Source organism: Stegastes partitus, unplaced genomic scaffold (assembly GCF_000690725.1).
Source record: "Stegastes partitus isolate 25-593 unplaced genomic scaffold, Stegastes_partitus-1.0.2 Scaffold185, whole genome shotgun sequence".
NCBI lineage: Eukaryota > Metazoa > Chordata > Actinopteri > Pomacentridae > Stegastes > Stegastes partitus.
This window is the reverse complement of record NW_007577916.1, coordinates 213,486-229,179: the sequence shown is the minus strand read 5'-3', so window position 1 is coordinate 229,179 and position 15,694 is coordinate 213,486. Positions and strand designations below refer to the sequence as shown.

At 43.7% G+C, this 15,694-nt stretch overlaps 3 protein-coding genes across 3 annotated transcripts in view; 2 read left to right on the top strand and 1 right to left on the bottom strand.

Annotated features, from left to right (window-relative positions):
• Window positions 1–4,643, top strand: cunh1orf174 (chromosome unknown C1orf174 homolog). The gene is made up of 4 exons (XM_008280196.1): window positions 1–206; window positions 1,672–1,743; window positions 1,955–2,320; window positions 2,699–4,643. The coding sequence occupies exons 2-4, from the start codon at window positions 1,672–1,674 to the stop codon at window positions 2,843–2,845; spliced, it is 585 nt and encodes a 194-aa protein (XP_008278418.1). The 5' UTR covers window positions 1–206; the 3' UTR covers window positions 2,846–4,643.
• Window positions 4,121–8,465, bottom strand: dffb (DNA fragmentation factor, beta polypeptide (caspase-activated DNase)). The gene is made up of 7 exons (XM_008280197.1): window positions 8,294–8,465; window positions 6,987–7,113; window positions 6,669–6,854; window positions 6,082–6,161; window positions 5,811–5,984; window positions 5,200–5,300; window positions 4,121–5,097 (listed from the first exon to the last, which is right to left on the bottom strand). Exons 1-7 carry the CDS (start codon window positions 8,414–8,416, stop codon window positions 4,848–4,850), a joined length of 1,041 nt encoding a protein of 346 aa, XP_008278419.1. The 5' UTR covers window positions 8,417–8,465; the 3' UTR covers window positions 4,121–4,847.
• Window positions 8,466–9,544: 1,079 nt separating this feature from the next.
• nphp4 (nephronophthisis 4) overlaps window positions 9,545–15,694 on the top strand; it is a 198,022-nt gene continuing 191,872 nt past the window's right edge. Inside the window, exons 1-2 of the mRNA XM_008280199.1 lie at window positions 9,545–9,721; window positions 10,449–10,577. Of these exons, the coding sequence (XP_008278421.1) occupies window positions 9,545–9,721; window positions 10,449–10,577 (306 nt within the window). The remainder of the gene's footprint in view (window positions 9,722–10,448; window positions 10,578–15,694) is intronic.

The window sequence follows — 15,694 nt, the reverse complement described above, 5'->3', positions numbered from 1 at the left end:
GCTGTGACCTCCGGCTGAACCTCCGCGGCAGGAAGCACGGTGAAGCGGCCCCAGAGGCAGCGACGCCGCCGCATATCAGGTTTATAGCCGTCTCTCGCTAGCCAACGCCAAACGACGTTACCGAGCTAATGAGGACCGGGATAGCCGACCTGTGACACCGAGGCTGCCGCTACACGGAGGCATCGGGCCGGTGAACGGTGCTGAAGGTAAGCGCTGCGCTGGGCGACGACAACAAGCGGGCGGCCAGTAAAGTTCATTAATTAGCCGCTGTAGCTGCTAGCTCCGCTGCTAGCCCCATTAGCTTGTAGCCGAGATGTCGACATCGATTATCGGAGTGTTTTCTCCGCTGTGGTGACACCTTAGCTGGCCCAGTCACCTCCGAGCTGGTGTCGGTGTAACGACCGACACACGCTGGAGTTATTTTTTAGTAATTTGAGCCTCTTTTTTGACACCAAAGAGCCCTTCGCGGTACTGGTTGATCACCTACGATGAGCGCTGGTTTTGCTGGTTTAAGCTAATTTAGCTGCATTACAGACGGATGGCGGTGTGTCCGCTACAGCAGTCTGCCTGTGATGGGTCACCACGGCTCGGACACATGTCCAGATGTACCGCTGCAGGGATTAAAGTTGACGGTGTAGGCTGCAGTGATGATTGATGACATGAAATTGTCCATATTTTGGAGGAGTTTGACCAGAGGAGGAGAGAGGGGCGCTGTTGGGTTTACAGCGGCTCTGGAGGACGACGGGCTCCACGGACCCAACCACGGGCTCTGCTTTTTATTTTTTATTTTTTTAAATAAATGTATGTATTTTATAAAACTTCTGCCATATTTTTCATTGCTGTAGGCTATTTTTTTTTCATTTTTATTTATTTATTTATTTTTTACTTCTGTCATATTTTTTTATTGCTGTAAGGTTTTTTTTTACATTTTATTTTATTATTACTATTTTTTAATTGTCATTTTTTTCATTGCTGTAGGCTATTTTTTTTAAAAACTATTTTTACTTCTGTCATATTTTTCATTGCTGTGGGCTGTTTTTTTTTATATTTATTTTTACTTCTGTCATATTTTTCATTGCTGTAGGCTGTTTTTAATTTTTTTTTTTATTCATTTATTTTTTGCTTCTGTCATTTTTTATTTTTATTTATTTTTTGCTGTAGGCTGTTTTGGGTTCTTCTTCTTTTATGCCAATATAAAGTCCTGCACCTTTATGGAAGCAGCTCAGCCACAACTATGGCTGGACACAGAGAGAACCTGAGTAGACGTTTTGTGCAGTACAACACACTTATGACGCCGTAAATCATACAAATGAATAACGTTTTGGTTTGTGTGTGTTGCAGAATAATAATCAGAAGCAGCCATTTCAAATGCATACATAGACATGTGTAGCAAAGCCAGCTTCATCTGTTTACTGGTGTCCAGCTTTCATACTGGCACACACGCTGCTGAAGCTGGATGTTGATGCTGAGCGAACAGCTGCCCAGTAACTCTGAAGCCGACCCGCTCTGTTACTGGACAGGGGAGCTCAGGAGATGTTCAGCAGCAGCCTGGGAAGTGCTGGTATTATGACAGCTGCCTCTCAGATGACTGAACCCACGTTTTTTTCCACTAACTGGTCACTCTCATGAAGCCACGAGGGACTGAACAAACCTCATGATGTTGCTTTGCAGATGCCTGGTCAACCCGATAACTTCCAGCCCAGAAAGAGGAAGAGCAGCGCCGACATTAGAAGCTCCAGAAAGGTCTGTGCTGCCTGTGTGCATGAGTCAACTGCCTCATTCTGAGAACATCTACAGTTAAATGTTGTCTTTATTTTATACTGACTAGATATTTTAAACTGAACAGCTGTGACTGATGAGAGCTTCACAGCTGCGTCTGATGGACACACACCCGAGGCACGCTGTGATTACCTGTCATATCATCCTACCTGTGCTCTTTGACTTTCTGCTACAGGTTTCTGCTGCAGGCAGGAGATGCACAAACAGTCCAAAGACACACTCGGTAGCAGAGAGCAACTCAGTCGGTTACAGTAAAGCGGCGGCGTCTCTGGAGAGGCGTTCTCGTATCAGCTGTGAATGCCACCAGTCTGCCGGCCGGAGGAGATGCTCGGCGTCGCCGGAGCTGGAAGGGAAGGAAGGGAAGGAGAACGAGCAGAGGACGGGGCCGGACCTGGACGGCTACAGAGACAACAGCACCTGGGACAAACAGGAGCCTGAGCTCATGGAATATGAAGAAACTGATAAAATCCTCTTCCCAGACGACGACAGTAACCAGATTCTTCCTGTGGAGCAGTTCTTTGGAAACTTGGACACTGTACAGGTGAGATGTTGTGGTTTTCCTGCACATTATGCTGGATTGTGTTGCTTGAGACAGATGATTGTGGGGAACAGGGACAAACTGAAGACAATAAAATGTTCACTTTCAGTCGGTGATTGTTGTTAATTCTTTGATGGCCATTTTTGAAATCAAAAGCGTGTTTGTCTTGTGCTTTTCATGGCATTTAAATACGATCAGACAGTTCACTTACTGCTGTTGATGAAGTCACATTTCTGCTACGGCTAATCAAATACAAAACATGGATGGTAAAGATGCAAGAGAAGGCGTCGCTATCAAAAGGCACACAGTCAACCTCAACAAACTGACATTTAACCTTTTTAAAAACGCTGTAACGCTGATTGAATTCCTCTAACCTTACAGGACTTTCCTCAAAGATCGTCAGCGACTTCTTCCCGTGTCCAGAGGGAAAAGAGGAGGCGGCATTACTACGCGCGGGAGGACAGCGATGAAGACGAGGAGGAGGAGGGCTTCAGCAGCATGCAGAGAGACGGCGGGGCGGACACTTAGTGGAGAGCAGCTTCTCCGAGGACTGAGGTGGACTCAGAGTCACGCCTGTGGAAAGACTTAAAAACCTCCCAGCACTTAGGAAAAAGCAGCCAAAAGAAACGAGACATCCGGTTGGTCCGTGTCATCGCGCCTCTGTTAGAAGCATGAAGGTGGTGGAAGTCGGCTGCAGTGTGAGGGAGGTGAGAACGCTGTGGCTGGATCTGCTGTCGGCATCACGTAGACAAGCCACCGATATCTGGGTACGAGCACATTAAACCTGCGCTCAGACACCCAACATCACAGAAATAGAAGTTCAGCACTGGTGTTCGTAGAGGAACGTCTTGATGTCAGACTTGGAAACGTGCAGCTTTTGACTTGAAAGGTCCTTCCAAATGCACATGGATGCCAAATAGTTTTTTGCCCATACCATTTGGCCTGATACCTAAATCAGTTGTAGCTCTTTTATGTAGCTACAGCAGTGAACTCCACCTGTGAGCTAGTTTATTGCTGAATGTATGCTCATGTCGCCCCTAATTTAGGTCTAGCTGAGGGGGTGCTACGAAGCTAGCACGTGGTTCCCAGTGTAAGGTCATACAGGTGTGTTCCCACTCCGTTCACTTTCAGAGCAGCTGATTATTACACACAGGAGCTTCGTAAAGTCAACACGATGGAGAAGAGGTGCATTTAGATCTGACAGCGTCCCATGATACAAATAGTTTTTGCCAAATCGAAGTGAAAGTGATGCTGCTGATTGACTGTTCTTTGATAAACACCAGCTATTTTCTAATCTAGTTATCTGCAGCCACAGCAGTCTGAACCGAGCTCAAAAACACATCTATCCCTTTGTCTGCATCACCAGTGGGTTCCTATGGTAACGTACAGTTTGCCTACAGTGTTGTTCAACTGAACAGAACTTCCAGAGCAGGCTCGCTGTGCAGCATCTAGTGGGTCAGGAGAGAAGTTTGTGATGTTAAAAACTTAGATCCACAGCCCTGCTAGCCCCTGGCTTCGTAGTACCCCCCTCTGGTCTCACCTGCAGGTGGTTCTGACAAAGCACTTTATGAGACAAGCCAGTCCAGTTTAAGATAAGCCCCGTGAGATGCCAAAGAGAGCTGCTTTAAAGTCGCAAGCTTCTAAAGAGATTTTTCTTCTTCACAAATCTATAAATTCTGTTTAATAAAAATGCAAAAGTCACGTGTGACAGTCGGCATCGTGACCCGGTTCCAGATGAGAGGACGGAGAACACGCCAAAGAGCAGTTCTGTAACGAGAGCGTTTAATTACCACAAAGTCATGGTTTCAGATGAATGTCATGTCAACAGTTTATTCATTAGGAGTCATTAATCACCAAGTGTCTGGTATTCCTCCTCAACACGCGTGTGCTCAGTTGTTTGGCAGCTTTTTTTAACATATGTCTGTATATACACATATCAATGCAGCTAATCTCTTTCCCTGATGAGTTCACATTTATAAAAATATATACAAAAACCAGAGTATTGTTAAAAACACTGAAGTCTGGGAGTAATTAGTGAATGACTTAATCCTGACTGAAAATGTACTTTAATCATCTAACCTAGAGGTTAACAGTGATTGCACTTTTGCTATTCTCACCTATTTTGTATAAAGTTGATTATTCTGACCATCCAATCAAATCTTTTATATATATTTTTACTGCCTTATTTATGCAAATTGCTTTTCACATCACCTATGCAACTTTCTGACTGAGTGAATGCTTCGTTCATTGAGTCATCTTTGTAATCGATTCGTGTATTTTTCATTGCCATGCCAACATGAAGAATAAATAAATGTTTTTCATGGTTTCAGGGGCTGTTTTTAAATATAAAACAGGTGAAGCTGGCTCAGGAATATAACAGGTTAATAAAACTACAGCGCTAACGAGGTGAAGCCACCTCATCCCTCCTGCTGTGATCTCGTTCGCTGACTTTTGTGCTCGAAGGTGATCATCAGATTCATCAATAGCTCGTAGAAACGAACACAAATGTTCCATAAAGAGATAAAAACACTCAAACCAAGCGCCGTTTCTTCACGTTGGGCTTCCGTTTTGCTTTCTTTGCATCACTGGCATTCCTAAATATCTTCTTTGGGTCGCACTCCAGGTTGTGTTGTCCCTTCTTGTGGCAAACGATGTGCACCAGCTTCAGGTTTTCTCTGGTGAACAGCAGCTGGTAGAAGTAGTCCAAGTTGACGTCGGCGCTCTTGTGATTCTGTAGAGCTTCCAACAGAGCCGGGATAACCGTCCGCTTCTTTTCAATCCTGGAAACAAGATGAAGAATTGCACGTAAAGCATAGAGCAAAAAAAAGCTGTCTCATTATGTTGTAAAGTCAAAACGCATTAACAGGCAGCAGGGGTTCCACCTGTGGTCCAGATTCCAGGTGCTGAAGACGATCCTGCTCTCTCTGCTGCCGTAGGGGTTGATGGAGTGGAGAGTCTGGCACACTGTCTGGTCAAACGATCCCTGAGGAGCAGAAAGGAAGGAAGACGCATAAACATTTGCAAAAAACTTACAACAGTTCAAGCACTCTGACATGGAGGAGTGAATACTGTTTATAGGCACTGTACTGTTGTTTTGATCCCAAGTGTACAAACTACACCATACATTCAGGTGGAGGATCAGAACTGACCAACATCCATTAAGTCATTATTCTTATTAATATGGATATAAGTATTAATAAGAGAAGAATGGACGGTAGCTGCTACTGCCTGCTGTGCATCTAGAAAACATCCATCCACCATCTCTACACCTTAATCCTCACAAAGACTTTTTTAAACTGAATGTTGTATTGCTGCGTTGTCAGTACTGCGGTTATTTGTCACGGTGGATCCATCTGATCCATGTTCGACCTCTCAGGCTGCCTAATGTTAACTCAGCAGCTTGAACCTGTGCAGAGCTAGCCTCAACACAAAGAGTCCTGTTGCCTGTGTTACTTCATTCTACTCCAGCATCACCCCGTCGATGCCTCACTACCTGGCAGGTAAACCATCCATCCCTGGTGCAAAGGCGATGAAGCTCCTTTTCGGTCCTGTCGAAGTAGCAGCCGTTGTATCGGGCTGATTTCAGCATTTCCGTCAGACACTTTGATGTTTTCAAAAACTCTGTCCTAACTTTAGCTTTCTGTATGGTCTTGGTGGCATCATCCAACTGCAGACAAACGATAACAGAACCTTTTAGAAGTGATGTCTGATTGAGGAGGGTTCATATGAAGACCTGCGGAGTGTCACCTGGCCTCCAGCCGTACCTCTTTCATGTAGCCTCGTATCCTGCTTTCACAGTTAAACTTCATGTAGGCTGACTTTGTTTTGAATCGAGCGTCCACACCTGAAATTAAATGATTGAAATCAGTAATAATGAATTTAAAAAAACTAGCTTGACCACACATTTATACATCAGTGGTGACAGAGCTGCCATGCAAGGTGCTGCCTGCCATTGGGAGCAACTTCAGGTTCAGTGTCTTGCCCAACTTCAACTGTGGAGGGGTGGGGCATCAAACTGCCAACCTTGCGATTGGAGGACAACCTGCTCTACCACCTGAGCCACATGATGGTTGATTGTTAACACATCAAGAAACTGACAGGCTCCATGAAAATGGTCATAAATGTTTTGGGATTCATGCCCTCCTGCAGTACGTAGAGACTGTAGCTGGTTGTTGACATACAGCCAGTTCCTATTTACCAGTGCTTCTCTTTTGTCTGGTGTAGGTTTAGCAGACAACAGTCAGACAGTGTGCAGGAGTCTGAGACTTTTAGAAAAAGAGGCAGCATCAACAAGCTGTGCTGGTTTATCTTCCAAACCTTCTGTCCTTAATGAGTTCGCTGGACGTTGTACCTGTGAACCAGTCTCCATCTTCCTCTCTGCTCTCCAGGTCAGAGTTGTCATTCAGGTTGTGCAGCAGGTCGGTCAGGATTTTGCGCCTCTTGGAGGATTTCTCATCAGAGAGCAGTGCCTTTGCCGCTTCGATGAGGCCATCAGCATGCCGGTCTGTGTTCAGCAACTGACCGATGTCACAGGCAACTACAGTGAGATTCACAGGGTTACAGGGTTATCAACAGCTCGGAGCCGGCAGTGTGTCTGGACAACAGAGACAAGGTTACAGGTGAAACACATCTTCATTTCTGTTATGGTGTCCGAGGGTGATTCATGTACCTCCGCTCCACGTCTGCTCTTTAGACAGAAGAACGAGTTCAGTGTTGTCTGCCAAAGTCCGGAAGAACTCCTCTGTCACGATCGTTCCGTCCTCATACAAACACAAATGAGCACCAGAGACGGGCAACTGCAATCAAAGAAACACAATAAAATCAACTTAAACACGTCACGCAACTACTTCCTTTGCTGCTTGATGCAAGAAGAAAACTTGGACATCATTTAATCCAACGTAAGCGTTCTGGGATAACTTAAAAACAAACAAACAAAACAACTTTATTTAGAATACACTGAGGTGGTTCAGACTCAGCATGTGCACAGAAAAATGAGTGAGAAACACTGAAAAGTGAGATTTGACTGCAAAAACAGACATAATGTCAGTTGCTTGATCAGCTGTGTATGACGAACAAGCTTCATCTGAATGTGTATCCACCTAGAAAATCACCCTCATCATTCTAGAATGATTCATTATATTTGTTTTTATATATGTGTCATGGTGAGACTGTGATCTGGTAGAATCTCCATGTTCTCCCCGTGCAGCGTGGGTTCTCTCCGGGTTCTCCGGCTTCCTCCCACAGTCCAGAAACATGCTGAGGTTAATTGGTGATTGTAAATTGTCCGTAGGTGTGAATGTGAGTGTGCTTGGTTGTCTGTCTCTAAGTGTAGCCCTGTGATAGACTGGTTACCTGTCCAGGTGAACCTGCCTTCACCCTGAGTCAGCTGGGATAGACTCCAGCCCCCATGACCCTGGTGAGGGTTAGGGTGTAGAGATGATGGATGTTTCGCTTTAATAATAATGTGTGTTCTGTAAATTTAAATGAAGTGTATAAACAAATTAGGACCTGTCTATCCAGCAGGCTAAGACAACACCTAAAGCCTGCTGTGTGTTCATGACAGAAGCTTCAGGATTTTAGAGGATGTGTTGACCCTTCACAGTAAATACTGACAAACCTCCAATCACCTCAGGTTTCCCGCCCTTCCTGTCTAGTGCAGTGAATGTATTCAGAAACATACAGACATATAACAGGTATATCACTCTGATCTGCTTTATAACTAAGCTGTATCTGTATCACTCCCGGTACACTGAGCCTGGATGTGCCCCCTGATCACCCTCACAGCTGATCACCTCCTGCTGCTACTCTGTACTCACACAGCTGTGCCCGGCCGTGTGCGCATGTCTACTGACCACAATTAAAACATTCCCTTTATCCTGCTAATATCCTGTTAACGGAACCGCTCCGGTACCGAGACGTTACTTTAGTTTAGCGCAGAAAATAAAGAAGCGGAAGTTTAAAAGTCCGGAAGCTCACCTGTAGCAGCTTGCAGCTCTTTTTTAGCAGCTCTTTCACATTTTTCGCGGCAACTCCGTACTTTCTGTTTTCACTGTAACCCCGAATTTTCACAGGTTTAGTTTTTCCGAGTAGTCCGAACATTTCAACTGCTTTCAGTTTACCGCTTCCTTCTTCCTCTTCTTCTCCTCGTCCTGCTGCGGCTCAGTGATGGCGGCGCTCTGCTGCCCCCTGCTGGCCCTCAATCAACGGTGCTGCTCCCCGCTGCAGCTTCAGGACCCTTTTTTTTTAATGAACAACCCCACCGACTGAACTGGTGAGCCCAAATAGTACTTTTTTTTTTTTTTTTAAATCAAGATCCTTATAGTACTTTATCATCATTTTTTGTTCTTCACCCAAATTCCAACTTTCTGTCTAAGAACTCAGAGGGTATGATTTATACCTCGCAAATGCAATAAAAAAGTTCTCACCAGTGTTCATGATAAAACAAATTTGTGGTCATTTAGGAAGATGCGCAGTATACAACAGAAGGAAGAAGTTCACTTTTCGACCTGTAAATAGTGGTTTGTAAATAAAAAATGTATGAAATGAATAATATGAGCAAGAAATCTCCACTTCAGCAGCACTTTATAGTGTCAATCCCATCTGTACTCTGAAGGTTTTATCTGACGGATTGTTCATTAATTAATACTCTGACTTAAAAAAAAAGGGTATTTTGTTTTTTGTCAATGTAGTCTTTGTAACGTATTTATTTTTTATTGTTTATTACGCCACTGTTTAACTGAGACATCATGTAAATACCGAGAGGTGACACAGTTTTGAATCATCTGACATTTCAGTGATGCTGCACACGAGTGTAACGCACCGCTGTTCCATACTGTACATAGCAACGTGAGCATTACCATAGCAACTGAGGCAGCACGGTGGGAAATACCAAAAGAAAGGTAAAGACAATAAAAGACAACATTTGCGAATCTTAGTTTAGATGTTCAGTTTTGAGGCAAACAGCTCTTCGTACTAATATTGTACATTTAAGCTCAATTCCTATTGTCTTTGTGTTTGTTTTAAAGTGAATGCTCCCGATTAGTCCGTTTATTTATTCGTCTCCCCCCCCCTGGCACTAAATAGTACAGTCCGAATTCAACATGGCGTCCGCGGGTTTGAAAATCTGAACGGGCAGAAAAGATAATACTCAGAGCAACATGTCAGCTGTTCTCCACGTTTCTGAGTTTATTTCCAACGCGGTGTCCACTTTTGTTTTAAGCTAACGGTATGGTGAAAACACAGGGCGTGTCCAGCATGACGGGCGGCTGGAGACAAGTGTTTGAGAGAAGCCGCTTGGTTCCGCCGCCCAGCCAGACCGTCCGCCTGGCCGGGGAGAGCCACCTCGGCCGGTCCCGGGGCTTCCAGCTCAGCCTCAACCGGGTCACAGCAGCTCACCTCCCGCAGGTGATTCCTCACAGCCAGACGCTCAGGGCTTTGTAAAAGAAACGGCTCAGCTCATGTGGTAGTGGTGGTTAGACAGACCTGTGTTCTGTGTAGGTGGTAGTTTGTTGTCTACTAACTTTGGGCTGTCCTCACATAAAGATATATGAAAGGCCTGTTTATATATATATAATATCTTCTATTGTACTGTACAGTTAAGTTCTTCAGTGGAAGGGTGTCATGGATGAGTTAACCCATCAAACCCTGCCACTGACTCTTCCTGCCTTCATCACTTGTTGCATACAGTCATGCAGACTGGAGGGCTGTGAGCTCTTGAATGTCACTCCCTCTTGAATGCTTAAAAAAAAGTTTTGTTGTATTAATTGGAAGGTTTCGAAGCCTAATCTCTCAGTTCAGGGACCCAGTATGTGCCTCAAAGACCCAGTATGTGCCTCAAAGACCCAGTATGTTCCTCATGCAGATTCTTCTGTTCTCTTTCCTGTTTACTTACATTTTTTTACATGTTCAGATTGTATATTTTGTATATTTTGTAGCTTATTATAGGTCTAGACTGTATATTTTTAGCGTATTATATGTTTAGCTTACATATTTTTTTAGTTTGTAGATTATTGTGTGTTTTTCTTTAAATGAGGCTCTGATAAAAAGCCATATTGTCAGTTCTCTGTATGCGTACAGCAGGACTGACAATAAAGGAACTTTGACTTTTCTAAAACGTCCCTTTCATGCACAGGAGGTGTCCACGGATGTGACGTACCAGCTGCGAGTGACGCTGTTTGACAGAAACCACCTGCACTTCTTCGGCAAAACGTGGAGGAGTTCGCCCCAGAGGATGAAAAACAGCAAGATTGCCTTCAACGAGGTACTGCACATGACAATCAGCTGTGATTTCTCAGTTTTAAACTCCTGTCAGGCTGTTTTGGTAAGCAGCAGATTGATGACGGTGGAGTAAAATCAATGTTTGTTTGAGCATAAATCACATTGATTTAGTCATTATTTAATTAAAATCAGCTCCACGGCTTTAGAAATCATTCACCTCTCAATTAGCAGCAATGATTGGACTGTATTCTTTGATGCTCTTGAGAACGTCGTCGGCCTGAAACACAACAAGTTAGAAAACTGAAGTGATTGCCAGCAAGCGGTTTCCTTTGCATTCAGGGATTTTGATGGTAGAAGTGTTCCAGTCTGTTGTCTCACCCAGAGGAAGAGCACGTTATGAAATTTACAACAGAGAAACTTTCAGAAGAACACGACGGATTCACTAGAAAACTGCATGAACTGTATTTTATATTGCTTCATGCTCAGTTGGTCCTGTGGGGTAAAAGGGTAGATTTAGATTGGGATATCTGGAAAATCAAATAAAACAGATAGTTCATTACATTCTTTCAAAAATCACATAAAAACACAATATTGGCACAAAGCAGTCCTCCTCACTGATTTGTAGGATGTCATAATAAAATCACCTCTTTATTAAAAGGAGATTTATCGTCACTGTTTGATTTAAGTGTTGCTTCAGGTGGAGTCTGTGAATCCTGAGAAAGATTGTTGGTGTTTAGTTAGTTAGCATAGTTGGATAGCTTCCATGTGTCAGAGTGCCTCTCGCTCCTTCTGCCTTCCTTTCATCCATCTCTTGTCCTCCTGTCCTGTGCATGTTTGCTCTGGTGCACAGGACCTGCTGGAGAAGCGCTGAGTGGATCCGTCTGAGCCACTTTGTTTGTTTCCCATTTTAACACCAGATTTTATTTTAGCACACACAGAATGAACGGCTAGTAGACCGGGAGGAGACATTCGCTCAATTTGACAAAAGTGCAGAGAGTTAGAATTACATAATCTGTCTTTAACTAGGGGCTGCAAGGTGGTTAGCACCGTGGCCTCACAGCTAGAAGGTCGCCGGTTGGCGTCCCGGTGAGGACACCCGGGATCTTCCTGCGTGGAGTCTCCATGTTCTCCCCGTGCAGCGTGGGTTCTCTCCGGGTTCTCCGGCTTCCTCCCACAGTCCAGAAACATGCTGAGGTTAATTGGTGATTGTAAATTGTCCGTAGGTGTGAATGTGAGTGTGCTTGGTTGTCTGTCTCTAAGTGTAGCCCTGTGATAGACTGGTTACCTGTCCAGGTGAACCTGCCTTCACCCTGAGTCAGCTGGGATAGGCTCCGCCCCCCATGATCCTGGTGAGGGTTAAGGTGTAGAGATGATGGATGGATGTGTTTAACTGACACATCATCTTTCTCCAGATGAGCTCCAACCATTTGAAGACTGTTTTTGGACGTATTTTTAATTGTTAAAAAAGCCAGACAGAGATTTACGACTGAGAAACTGGAGAATTATGGTATCATGTGGTACACAGCAGAAGCAGATGCACTTAGATGCCTACCAACCATCCGTCCATCCATCATCTCTACACCTTAATCCTCACTCGGGTCATGGGGGGCGGAGTCTATCCCAGCTGACTCAGGGTGAAGGCAGGTTCACCTGGACAGGTAACCAGTCTATCACAGGGCTACACTTAGAGACAGACCTGAACCACTTTGTTAGCAGCAGATTCACTAAACTGAAAACTGAATTCAGAATGGACCATTTGGCTCAACTTCATTTATCAGTCACCTTAAATATCGTTTGTAAAACATCTCAGGTAACTCGTATAGCGTTTGGCCACTGGTCCATTTTGCTTTACATGGTATTACAGTGCAGGCTGGCAGGCAGGCAGGAGTCCCAATTAAAATGTTCTGACACGTTCATGTTGCGAGAGTAAATTTAAACAGTGAGGTATTACTGTCTCGCCGTCTCAGTCACACTGCTGGTGAGATATCGGCCAGTCTCTGGGGTCAGCAGGACATTCATGCTGCTGTGCTGAAGATTTCTGGAACCAGTTTGCAGATTCTCTTTGATTGTTTCAGCAGAACACAAACAAACACAGCATTTGTTCACTTCTTTTGACGCACAGACTGCTTCTTGTACTCCTTCAAACCATTTCATTTTCTTCACCATGACGTTATTGGTTCTAAATATTCACCATATGAATCTCTATTAGCTCCACTTACACAGAATACAGGTGAGCTTGACTGCCCTTTCCAGTTACTGTTAGTGGATAATACATGATGTGATGCTGTATTAATTAGTGGGTTAATTATTGTGTCAGTTTAATCACTGTGGCAAGAATAGAATGGATGCTGCTGTTGCTATTAAAGTGAATCAGTGATTAATTACCATCATACAAAAATTACAGAGCAATAAAAATGCATTAAAAAATAGCACCCTGTCAGTATTATAGAGACCCCCAGAGGTTCGCATTTTCAGAGGAACTCATGTCTCATTGGCTGTGATTTGTCCACCGCGGTCACCTGAACCCAAACAATGGAAACATTTGCAGGTCTTTTCAGTATCACATCACCTGGAAATGAACTTTGCATTTTGGATCCGAGGTCAAACAAACTTATAACCATTATTTATAACTAGTGTGGTCATTTACAGCCCCAGCTTCTCAGTAGTTATTTGAAAAAAATCTGTGTAAAGACAACTGCTGCAGTTATCAGGAGGTACAAAATCAGCCATCGTACGACTAATCAGAGCCACATTCCTTCTAAATGACACCATAGGCCGTGCACTGTGTTCACAGTTCTGATGGTCACATACTTCAGACGTGGTACAGCTGAAATCTAGGTTTCTCTGCAGCTGTGCCAGTTTGAAGGACAGTGTGAAATGTCAACTTCTACGGGTATCATTAAAGGAAAAAAAAAAACCCCAAACTGCAAGATTAACGTTGCTGAAGAACAGGAAAAGAAGCCTGATGAATATAGTGAGGACATTCTTTGGTCAGGTGAGGCTGAGGTTCAGCTCAGCGTCCAAAAGGTGTTGGGAATGTGACATTTATATAATATATGGCACCATGAAGGATAGAATACTGGCTGACACTCCCAGCCTGCAGAAGTTTGGCAGAAGAGACATATTCCAGCATGATAGTGATCAAAAGAACAAATCACAGAAGGGTTTGTGAAGAAGAAAAAAGATGAAAAGCATGACCGGGACCAGTATGTTGCCTGACTGGAGTCCAGCAGAACACCTCTGGGGTATCTTCAGGAGAAAAGAGGAGCAACACAACCCCTCCAGCAAGGAGCAAAAAAATAAAAAGAGAAAGGTCTCAGAAGAATGACAGAGCATCCCTGCAGACGTTTGCTTCCAGAGGAGGATTGATTCTGTCATCCACAATACAGGTGGACACATGAAGTCCTGAAAAATTTACAGACATGAATCTCAACTTCTGTTGCACTGAGGTCCTACTTTGGGGCCTGTATTTTCAGTACAGTAAATCTAATCTGCTGGGTTTGAGTTTTACACGAGCGTATACAGAGTGTTAGAAGTAATGCAGTCACTTCAGGTTGATGACAGTTTGAGTAATTGGACAGTGTAGGGATGTTACACAGGGGGGTACTCACTTCTGTTTTATACTCCATCTTCTGTTTGTGTTGCTGAGAGCAGCGTCTCTTCTTCTCTACGTATGATGATGAGCAGTGAGCTTCACTCATAAGCACCTCGATACTTTAAATTTGACTTAATTATGTGTTTACCCTCGTCTAATTTACCGTATTCCCTCTGGGAGGGGTAATACTTATTGACTCGGGGTTGTTGTGAGCATGTGAGTTTATGTGTCGTTGTCGGGCTTTCAGATGCACTGTCTCACTCAATATGTTCGTTTCTTTTCTTTTCCTCAACTGTTGCTCTCCGAATCTTTTTCTCTCCACAATCATCATCATCAGACGTGGCGAAGGCAGAAACAATTACTGGAGGTCGGGCTGTGTGACGTACCCTTTGAAAGATGTGCTTTGATGATGAAATTTCCAATTACTTATTGAAAATGTGTAAAAGAGAACGCCGCGGCAAGGAATGACTCGAGATACAAAAGATGAGATTTACAGCGGCGATGCTGAAATATGCTGCTGCTCAGATTATTTTATGGTGTCCGTTCAAGTGGAAAGAATTTCTCTTTTGTTGGGCCGGCCGTCCTCCGGGCTTCGTCCACGCTGCTTTAGTGCCTTGTTTCCTGGACTAAAGCTGATGGGCTGCCAGCAGGCCTTTACAAGTCGCTGTGCGGTACAGAACTTTTCTTGTCCAGGATGTGAGATGTAGTTTGGCAAATTTATGGCCCACGCTGATATTTTAACGAGTCGTGTTGTTACCGTTGTTTGGGAGTTTTGTGAGATTGGTTTGACTTCTGAATCTCAAGCGACTGTTCAAATACAGAATCCAGAAATAAAGCCAGACATGAATCTGCTAATTCAGACATTTAGAGATATATTTTCACAACTTTTAATGTTAGAAAGAGTCCATGCTTTTATGGTCTATACAGCAGCTCCATGGAGTTCATTTCAGTTCACTAACATGTGGTCGTGGAGTTTTTGACAACAGAAACAGAGACATGACATGTTGGAAAATCAGGATGTGTTTGTTGTTGCTCTTCAGTTTGCCAATATATTAGTCTGCCAGTCAACCATTTCAGCTTATTTAACAGTTGGGTTTCAAAGAATTTACTCCTGAAATGGCTGTGATTGTGATTTATCTGGGAGTAGATGTGTTAGGTTTTAAATTTGTGTCTCGTCTTTCCCATGATGTCTTCCCTCTTTCCAGTTTTTGGATGTTTCAATTTTCTTTAAATGCTAATACACACCCAAAGTTTTGGTAATCATACCAGAGTAATGCTTTTTGTCAATGTAGTTTTGACAAATATGAAAGTGTTTTTTTACTTTTGTTTGACAAAAGAAGACAAACGTGTCAAACGTTCACTGCTGTGAAAACACAAGCAACTATATCAGAAGATAAGAAAGAGAATCCAGGAACAGTGTGGACATTTACAGCACTGACCAGACATTCATGTCAGCTTTTCATGCAGCTTTAGGGACTGTCAATTAGCTAAGAAAGCCAAGAAATCAACTAAAGTGGTAACGCAGCAGACCTCCAACAGTTAAAGGACGTTTAGTGTTCAGCTTC

Excerpts from the sequence above, each read along its gene's own strand:
- dffb (XM_008280197.1), bottom strand. The coding sequence starts at position 8,416 with ATGTTCGGACTACTCGGAAAAACTAAACCTGTGAAAATTCGGGGTTAC. Across the intron at positions 7,114-8,293 it reads AGAGCTGCAAGCTGCTACAG|TTGCCCGTCTCTGGTGCTCA; the intron begins GTGAGCTTCCGG and ends CTTTGATTGCAG. Across the intron at positions 5,098-5,199 it reads ACCTGGAATCTGGACCACAG|GATTGAAAAGAAGCGGACGG; the intron begins GTGGAACCCCTG and ends TCTTGTTTCCAG.
- cunh1orf174 (XM_008280196.1), top strand. The coding sequence starts at position 1,672 with ATGCCTGGTCAACCCGATAACTTCCAGCCCAGAAAGAGGAAGAGCAGC. Across the intron at positions 1,744-1,954 it reads ACATTAGAAGCTCCAGAAAG|GTTTCTGCTGCAGGCAGGAG; the intron begins GTCTGTGCTGCC and ends TTTCTGCTACAG. Across the intron at positions 2,321-2,698 it reads GAAACTTGGACACTGTACAG|GACTTTCCTCAAAGATCGTC; the intron begins GTGAGATGTTGT and ends CTAACCTTACAG.